The 10,131-nt window shown below is 45.0% G+C and overlaps 1 protein-coding gene across 1 annotated transcript in view; it reads right to left on the reverse strand.

Annotated features, from left to right (window-relative positions):
* Nucleotides 1-1,714: 1,714 nt before the first annotated feature.
* VWA5B1 (von Willebrand factor A domain containing 5B1) overlaps nt 1,715-10,131 on the reverse strand; it is an 88,098-nt gene continuing 79,681 nt past the window's right edge. Inside the window, 4 exon segments of the mRNA XM_006883674.1 lie at nt 1,715-2,224; nt 3,770-3,887; nt 4,838-4,907; nt 5,502-5,576. Coding sequence (XP_006883736.1) covers nt 1,715-2,224; nt 3,770-3,887; nt 4,838-4,907; nt 5,502-5,576 — 773 coding nt within the window.

The following is a 10,131-nucleotide window of genomic DNA, read 5'->3' on the forward strand; positions in this document are numbered from 1 at the left end:
CCAGCACCTCAGACTGGCACACTGCATTGCTTGGGTCCCTGAGGCCTTCAGTATCAGGAACTTCCAGGTAAGGTTCCTCCCAAGAGGACAAGTCTCAAGAACAGCCAGTTAGGGAGGCAGCAGAGGGATTTAATCTGTCTTTGGTCTTGTTCCTTTGGGATGGATTACCAGCTGTTTGTGAAAGACTCAGAAGTGCTTGTTACACAGCGACAGCCCCCTGGGTGATTACGTGACCTGGCAAGAGGTCAAGGAGATGGCGGGGCGAGGGCTGGGGAGTAGGGTGTGTGTGTGCATCCTGTGGGTGCTGCCATTTCTTCATTCTTCATAACCAGTGGGTGTTCTGCTGGAGCCCACATCCTCTCTAACTTTTGCCCCTGACTGGAGCATTTCCTTAATCATCACGAGGCTGTGGCTTGTGTCTCCCTGAAGTGAGAATGTCTGAGGGGCTTTGTGCCAGGGTCTTGGAGTCTGAGTCAACCTCTTCTGGAACAATAATTTGGTGAGGAGAGGCTAAGATGTTGGAAAGAGAGATGCACAGGCCTGTGGGCTCAGCCTGGGACCTGAACTGGTGGAGTTCTAGGGTGAGATTTAGACTCTGAGCAGTTTGAGAGTAGCCCGGAGAGGACTCAGGGGCTGGACCTACCAGTCACCACCCAAATATTACATAGTGGGCTTGAGAGGCTATGCATTGAAGCTTCAAAAACTCCGTCATTTCACCTAGCAAGTCACATCTTCCAAAATGCATTGTAGCCAAAAGTGTCCTCTGTTGGTAAGGCAGCCATATCATCTCTCAACATGGTGTGGCCAGAGAAAGCTGCCACTATCCCAGCATGCAATTCACCTCAAGGTACCTCTCTAGCCTCTATGCATAAATGGCTAGAGCTTGGGTTACCCAGTTCCTGAAAGTGTACATATAATTAAAAGTCAAGTCTCTTTTCTTCACTGACTTTGTGACTATAGCATTTTGAGACTCCTTTGTCCCCCAAGAATGCAGCTTAAACATAACACTTGAGCCTGCCCACCTTTCTTTCTTAGCTAGGAAGTCACAAATCATCTGCAAACAAACATTAGAATGCACTAAGGGAGCTCCCAAGGCAAAAAATAAAATCAAAAAGCTCTCTTGTGAGTGCTTTGTAAAGTGTTGCATGTTCTCTAATTGGTTTGTAAGTGGGATTTAGGGGTCCTGCTCTGTCACCATGGAGACAAGTGCATATCCCACAATGCAACGGTCAGAAATGGTCTCTGCGGGCCTAGAGGCAAGCCTGTCGGTCTGGTTACTTGTAGTCTCTGGGTCCTCTCATCTCATCAGTTTTTGAGGGAGACAATGCCGTTTCCACTCCACACCCATTTGATTTACCGCCAGAGAGAGTTCAGGTTTCATATACATTCTCTCTCCTTACATCCCAGCTCTAGCAAATCTAGGGCTTTAATAACATAAACATCTTGAATAAGAAACGTTTGAACTTTCTAGTGATCTAGTCCAGCTCCCCACCTCATTCTCTTATTTTATAGATCAGCAAACTGAGGCCTAGACAATGGGCAGAGACTGGCCTACAATTGCACAGCTGGGTGGTGGTGAAGTTGGGATTGAACTCAGGCCTCCTGAGTGGCAGTTCAAGGCTCTTTCTAGCAACAATATATTAGCTACATCTTCACAAGTTCCCCCACTAGCCTCCTCCAACCCTCCCTTTTCCCAGCTTCCCCTTTGGCCCTATTATACGTCATTGGGGTTATAGCAGAGCATGTTGAACTCGAGCTTCTCGTCCCAGTGTCGCAGGAGCACAAAGAGCTGGCGGGCAGCGGCCTTGAGTGTGCCCTGCGTGAGGCCTTCAGGCACCTCCTTCTGCTGCTCCAGCCACGAGTTGGCCTTGGCAGCTACCAGCTCCCACTCAATGAAGTAGGCGGCCGAGCTGTGCTCAAGCCAGGCCAGTGCCACCACGGTGGCCCACAGCTTCCCCGTGAGCTCCACCTCGGCCTTCTGCTCCAAGCCTGACTTGCCCTCGGTAGTCGTCTCTGAGGAGAAACTATCACAGGGCAGGGGCTGAGGTGAGGGCCTGGTGTTGAGCTGAGGACTTGAAGTCTTGGGTTCAGGATGGCGGGTGGTAAGGGACACTCGGTGGCAGGTGAAGGGTGACGACCACTTGAGCTTCTCCATGGGGACCTGAGTGGCCTTGCAGAAGGCTTGATTGAGCAGGAAGGCTCCAGAAGCCAGCTGCAGAGACACCTGTGTGTAGGAGAGCCTCTCGGTGAGTCCCAAACATTTTCACCCTTGGGACAAGTGCAAAAGACCCTAGTGTACCCTTGGAGCTCCAGACCACATGACAGTCTGGATTCACGTCTCTTTCCATCCCTGGGAGAGGTGTGGAACTGTTGACTGAAAACCACCTGAGCATCTCCAGGATGCTTCACACTCCACGCTCTGCAGGTCACCATCTTCATGGCAAACCCTTTCTCATCATCAGGACCCAGTTTGGCCATGGGACCATCTACACTGTCCGGCACACTCTCGGGACAATGCCTTCTCTCTCTGTTCCTTCACCATTCAATCCCCATCAGGTCTATTTCTAAAGAGCTCTGGAACTCACCACCTGTCTCCTCATGCTGTCCTGGCCTCTACTTTCTCCTTCCTACCCAACACACTCTTCCTACATCCAGAGGGGTCTTTGTAAAGCATTGATCCTCTTGCTATTTTAGTTGAAGAAGTTTAACAGCTTCCTTTTCCCTCCTAAAATAACTAAAATATGACGTGTGGAGAGCTCTGCAATGATCTAGTCTTGATTCATTCTCATCACTTATTCCCTTAAACTCTGTTCTACAGCTAGCCAGCTCCCCCTCTTCTCTCCCTCCTGACTAGACTCTGGGATATAAGTCCTCATCCTTCAAGTCTTGGTTTAACCAGGACCTCCTTAAGAAGTTACGCTGGATTCCTCCCCCATCTCAAGCCTGGCATAGATAGACATATATCAACCCCCTACTCTGCTTCATCAATCTGACCTCTGCTATCACATCTCAAGGATAACGATGGCCTGGCTTCTTCTCTGTGTCCCCACTAGATGCTTAGCATCATGACAGCAAGGTTATATTGAGTTCAAGGTGGTTCCCCTAGGGGCTGGTGTCTGCTAAATAAATACTGTGAGTGTGGATGAATGTGCTTTGTTCTGTTTCCCTGGATATTTGGAAATGTGAAAGGATGCTGAGAAACTAAAACTATAGCCTTCCTCCAAGAACTCCTGGGACCGAGCCCTGCTGGACTCCAGGCATGGCACAGTGAGGTTCCCTTGCTTCCTCGTTGAGAGCATCTCACTCCAGACCTGGCTTCTTGCCCTGCCACAACAGGGTGGGGCATCTGCAGAGACACGTGCTACACATGGTGCATGTCCCTGGGGTGTTAATTTTACTCCCCTGTGAGTCATTTTAAGGTTTATTTTTATAAATTGAAAACTAGACACAGAGATGGATGGTGGAGTAAAAGGCGAAGTTCGTGTGAATTTTTAAAGTGAAGACAGCAGATTGCAAGGAGTGTTTGTGATGCAGGCACCAGCTTGTAATAACATCCCTAGATCTCTGGGGGTGGAGGATCACCTACAAACTCTCTCTGTGCTTTTGGCTACTCAGGTGGAAAGGTATAGGACATTTCAGAACTCGGGGGTCTTAAGATCAAGGTCTTCTTCCCTTTGGAGGGGAGGAGAGGTAGCTAAGAGAGGGCTCCAGGAAGGTCTCATTTCTGTAAGTGGGGGCTGGGGGCTGAGGGGAGGGTCTCCATACTCACCAATGGCAGGTAGTCAAGGTTCTGGCTCCCTGAGGTTGGCTCTGGAATCTTGTTCAGTGGTTTTCCCAGGAAACCCCTGGCTGCTCGTTTCAGCAGCCTGGACTTGTTGAGATGCAGTCTGTGTGTGGGGAAAAGTGGTCACAGCTATCCCCAGGGCGTCCCCAGTCATCCTGCCATTAGTTCTGCCTATCGCCTAACCATCAGCCTCTAGAGGTCAAGAGCAGAAGAGACCTGACAGATGACTTCTTCCAACCTCAGCAGCTGGGGAGACTGAGGTGTAGAGTAAGGGGGGAGGCATTTGCCCAGAGCCACTCCGTGAATGAGTTGGCAGCAGCTTGGGCTAGATGCCATGTTTCTGTTCTTTTTATTACTCTCTCATTTTAAAATTGTTGTAAAAGATATACGTGTACACTTTAGTGCCATCAACTATACCAATCATGTACAACCACTAATGACGTTTTTTGGAGCTCAGGGTCAGAAGAGTCCCATGCCTGTGCTCGCTGGCTATCTGCATGTGAAACGAGACCACAGAGGCTAGGGAGATAAACTACAGTTTGCACTGTTAGGCTCTGTGACATCTGGCAGACAGACAGGGATATCTCTGGGTAAGGGGTCTCCTTAGTACCCTTCTAATTGCACCCAATTGCTTCTTGTATCCACATGTAGAAACAAAGAGTTTGGTCCTTGGCAGCAAGGATTTTGAAGCTTCATCTCACATGCTTCGGCCATTTTACCAGTAGGGACTGGTCCTTGGAGAAGGACATCATGCTTGGAAGGGTGGAGGGTCAGCACAGGAGATAAAGATCTCGGGTGAGTGAGATGGATTGACATAGTGACTGTGGCAATGAGGTCAGGTGTGTCTGAGATGGTGAAGTTGACTCAGGAAAGGGCCAGGTTCAGAGCCATTATTCATAGAATAGCTGTAAGTCATAGTTGACTAGATGGCTCATAACAACAACAACAACAACAACAACAACAAGGCTAAACTTGTCTTTGGCCCTCCAACCCATAAATAACCCAAGGGAAATGAGTGATGTTGAGTGCACCCTCATTGGAAATCCCACTTACTTGGTTCCAAAGAGAATCTCAGAAGTCTTCATAGAAGATAGGGTGTTGGTGGTGAGACTGCGAAGGGGACCTGGAGAGTCACAGAGTGACAGGACTGAGCCCTGACAGATGGTGGCCCTGCTCACTGGGGAAATACAGAAGTTCAGAGAGAGGTGGGGCTTGTCTCTATGCCTGTACCCTGGAGGTCAGAGCTCACCATTCTGCTGGTAGGCTGATTCTGACCTAGGAGGAATGTGCAGATACACATGTAAGACATTGTTCAATAAGTTCCCTAAGTGGTAGGATCCTGGTTTCTTGTAGAAAGTCACCTGTGCGAGCCATAGTGGCTTTAAATCCACCTTCGTCACTTAAAAAATAGGACATCAAGTTTATTTTCCCAGGATGCTGCTGCAGGATTCTGGAAAGAGTGGGATCCTAAACTGTCCCCTTTGTTGGGAATTGGAAGGAGTAAGCACAGATCCACTTCTGTCGCTGACCAGCTGTGTGACCTTTACCTCTCTGAGCCTCAGCATCCTCGTCTTTAAATTGGGGGCAATCCTTTCTATCTCTCCCAAGGCGGTTTGAGGAACACACGCAGTCCTGAGGACACTGGGCTAAAGCACTCTTCCAACCCAAGGCTCATTCGTTCTAAACATCTTCATCAAGAGAGATGACACTGGCTCACCTTCAGACATCAGGTGCTTCTCCCTGCTGGAGGAGGTAGTCTCCAGGCTAGGTACAGTGGGGCTCTCCTTCAGCTCTGCAACAGAGAAAGTGAGTGAAGTCACACCCCTCCCCAGTCTCATGTCCTTCCCACACCAACTAGAAGAGTGATGACCTCATTCACAGTTCTTGGTGGAAGGGTGAGGAAGAAAAGTAGGGTTTCTCTCCCTGTTCGGATGGGCCTTCATTTTCCAAAGACATCACCACTGCCCAGTGCACAAAAGTTCAAATATTGGCTCACACAGTGACTAGCTGTTTTAACCATGGAGAAACAATCTCCTCTATCAGTGTCTATTGTAAATTGCAGGTAACAGTAACTCTCTCACTAAGTTTTTGTTGAGAATTAAATAATACACAGATTGAGATGGAGTTTAGTGTAGAAGATTGTGTCTAGTGAAAAGTAAAGCAGAATTAAGGCCTGGAAATACAGACCCAGCAGGGAAGCCAGAATAGGTCCGGGACCTGGGTGAAAGTTAAGATGGAAGAGGTGAGCACCTGTCACCTGCCTGTGCTTCTCTAAGGAGGGTTCATGCCAGCTCTCCAGGGAGAAGACATCAGAACATGGTGATGTACAGTTAGAGGGTTCTGAGCCTCAATTTTTCCATCTGCCAAATGGGAATAAAAATTGTACATGCCTGGTTTAAAATGTTTAATTGTGATCACTATTATAATTAAATCACTTCTGTAATTACTATTCCAAGCAATGTAGTGATGGGACAATCTGCTCCAAAGCAACAATTTCAATTACAGAAAGAGCCTTGGTAACACAGTGTTTTACATGCTGGGCTTTTAAATAAAAATCTGATGATTCAGTGATGGCAACCAATAAGCTGCTTCATAGGGAAAGAATGAAGTTGTTTCCTTCTGTAAAGATTTATAGCCTCAGAAACCCAAAGGAGAGTCTTCATGGGTTGGAATTAACTCAAGAACAGTGATGGGTAACAAATGTGTTTGTCCAAGTCAATATCTTTATATAGGATCATAGGACCATTAGCTCTGTGAGGGCCAAGATGGAGCTCTGTTCATTACCGGACACTTAGGGCTGCCTGAGCATGAGCTAGGGTCAGACTAGCTAAGGTTTAATGACTGAGGGAACTAGGAGGCAAGCAGCATGGTGAATAATCCCGTGGGCTCTGGCTGGGTGTGATCATCGGTAATGTGATATAGGGTGTGACCTTGTGTAAGCCAGTTAACTTTTCTGAATCTGTTGGCTCATCTCTTAGTTGTTGTTGAATACTGTTAAGGCAGAACAAATCCATAGCTGACCCTCTAGTGGGTTTTCAGAGGCAGCTAATTGCACTAGAGGAGATGGCCCATCTTTCTCCCTTATGGCACCTGGTGGATTCACACTGCCTACCTTCAGGATTGCTGTGGACCTTTTTACCACTAGGCCACCAGAGCTCCTTCATCTAGTAGGGGGTGCTAAAAGAAGTTCCTCAGATAGTTGTGAGGTACCATTGATAAACAAATAGTGACTGGCACTAGAAAATTCTGAGTACCTGTTAGCTTGAGACTGTCATACTTAAGGAGAGAAATGGTTTGGACTGGAATAAAATCTAGAAGGTAGGGACATTATGGTGCAAGTCAACAAACAATTAAAAGAGAACTATCGCTGATTTTGGTGGAAGCCAGAGGTCAACAAGAGCTGAGTTGTGAAGAAAAGAGAGAGTAAACCAGAAATCGTCTTCAGATTGGATGTTGCATTTGATTTAGGGATAGAGCAGAAGCCTCTAATTTTTAAGTCTCAAAGGAACCAGAGAATGAAAAGGACTCTGTGGCTGGCAAAAGGAGTTGCACTGCTTTGACAGACCATTGGCAAACATAACAAAAGGGGGGAAAAAAGAGAGAGAAGAGACAAATAACTTGATTAAGAAATGATAGCGGTGACATCACAACAGAATCAGGTGAAATTAAATAAATAAGAATATTATTAAAAGCTATACTCTGATGAATTTTAAAGCCTAGAGGAAATGAATTCCTTGAAATTTATGTCCTAACCAGACTGAGACAGATGTAGAACACTTGAACAGACCCATTACAAAAGAAGAAATTGAGCAGGTCATAAAAAGACTCCTCCACACAAAAAGTCCTGTCCCAGACAGCTTCACAGTTGAATTCTACCAAATATCCAAAGAAGATTTAGCACCAATTCTACTTAAATTCTTTTTAGAAGTGGAAAAAGAATGAAAACTCCCAGAGTCATTCTATGAAGCAAGCATAACCATAATACCAAAACCAAGCAAAGGTATTACAAAAAAAATAAAACTATAGACCAATCTCTCATGAACATAGTTGCAAAAATCCTTAACAAAATCCTGGTCAATAGTTGGAATACTTAACGATGCTTTGGGAAGAATATTGAATTATCCAGGAAGTATTAAAAGGAGATGGAAGTATTATATAGAGTTACTACCAAAAAGAATTGGCTGACACAAAATAATTTCAAGAAATAACATGATTAAGAGGCAATGGTGACGAAGGAGGAAGTTCAGGCTGCTCTGAAGGACTTGGAAAAAAAAGCTTCAGGAATTGATGGAATACCAATTGACATATTTCAACAAACAGATGCTTCCCTGAATGTGCTCACCAGGTTGTGCCAAGAAATCTGGAGGACAACTACCTGGCCAACTGACTGGAAGAGATACATATGTATCCCCATTCCAAAAAAAGGTGACCTGGCAGAGTGTGGAAACTATTGTACAATATCACACACAAGAAAAATCCTGCTCAAGACTATCCAGAAATGACTGGAACAGTACATTGATAGAGAACTATCAGGAATAAAAGCTGGGTCTAGAAGAGGCTGTGACATTAGAGACTTTATCACCGATGTCATGGATCTTGGCAGAAACAAATCTGTGTTTCATTGACTATTCAAAGGCATTTGACTGTGTGGATCACAACAAATTGTGGTTTACCTTGAGGAGTATGGGAATCCCAGAACACTTGATTGTGCTTATGTGAAAGTTGTATTTGGACCAGGAAGCAGTCCTCAGAACAGAGCAGGGAAACACTGCATGGTTCAAAATCAGGAAGGAAGTATTCCAGGGATGTGTCCTGTCTCCATACCTTTCAATCTATATGCAGAACAGCCATTTGGGAGGCTGGGCTTTATGAGGAAGAATGTGGCATCAGAATTGGAGGAAGACTCATCAACAACCTATGTTATGCAATCTTGCTTGCTGCATCTGAGGAGGACTTGAAGTGCTTGCTGCAGAAAGTCAAGGTTCTTCAATATGGATTGAAGCTCAACATCAAGAAGACAAAGATTCTCACCACTGGACCAATTGGCAGCACCATGAGGGATGGTGAAGAGATTGAAGTTGTTAACAATTACAGCTTGCTTGGCTCCACAATTAACACTCTTGGCACTAGCAGTCAGAAAATCAAAAGATGAATTGCATTAGGTAAATCTGCCATCAGGGAACTTTCCAGAGTACTGAGAAACAACAATGTCAGTCTGTAGACTAAGGTACACTTGATCCAGACCATGGTCTTTGCAATTACTTGCTATGCATCAGAGGGCTGGACAATGACAAAGGATGAAAGAAGAAGAACTGATGCCTTTTAATTGTGGTGCTGGAGAAGAGTCTTGAACATACCATGGACTACCAAGAAAATAAATAGGTCTGTCTTTGAGAGGGTGAAACAAAGTTTCTCTTTGGAGGCTAGGATTTTGAAGCTCCATGCCACATGCTTTGGGCATGTGTCCAGGAGGGACCAATCCTTGGAGAAGGACATCAGGATCAGAATGTTGAAGGACAGTGCAGGAGAGGAAGACCTTAGACGAGATGGATTGATATAGTAACTAGGGCAATGAGGGTAGGTGTATTGGCATCAGTGAGACTGGCCATGACAGGGCAGGGTTCAGAGCTATTGTACATAGGGTCACTAGAGTTTCAGGTGATTCTATGGCACACAACAACAACAACAACAACAGAAACCAACAGCACATAAAAAAAAATTCATCATGACCAAGTGGGATTCATAAAAGGTATGCAAGGATGGTTCAACATAAGAAAAAAATCAATATAATTCATAACATTAACAAAGTAAATAACAAGAACTACAAGATCCTAGCAACTGCTATAGATAAGGCCTTTGACAAAATCCAACACCCCTTCCTGATTAAAACAGACAGCAAAATAGTAGCTCAACATTATGAAAAGAATATGTGCAAAACCAAGAGCCAATATCATTCTCAATGGAGAAAGACTGAAAGGATTCTCCTTGTAAACAGGGACCAGACAAGGATGCTTACTTTTACCACTCCTATTCAATATTGAATTGGAAGTACTTGCTAGGGCAATACATCAAGAGAAGGAAATAATAGCTATCCAGATTGGTCAAGAGATGGAAAACTGTCTCTACATATAGATGATATGATAATATGCACAAAAAAACACCAAGACTCAACAACAAAAACAAACACAACAACAAAAAACCACATCAAATCTGTTAGAACTAGTAGACCAATTTAGTAGAGTGGTAGGATACAAGAACAATATACAAAAGTCAGTGAGATTCCTTTACAGTAACAAAGAAAATACAGAGAAGGAAAATAAGAAAGCTTATAACATTTACAATGTTGT

The sequence above is a fragment of the Elephantulus edwardii genome, unplaced genomic scaffold (genome assembly GCF_000299155.1).
Source record: "Elephantulus edwardii isolate Elephantulus edwardi_28Jun2011 unplaced genomic scaffold, EleEdw1.0 scaffold00028, whole genome shotgun sequence".
Classification (NCBI taxonomy): domain Eukaryota; kingdom Metazoa; phylum Chordata; class Mammalia; order Macroscelidea; family Macroscelididae; genus Elephantulus; species Elephantulus edwardii.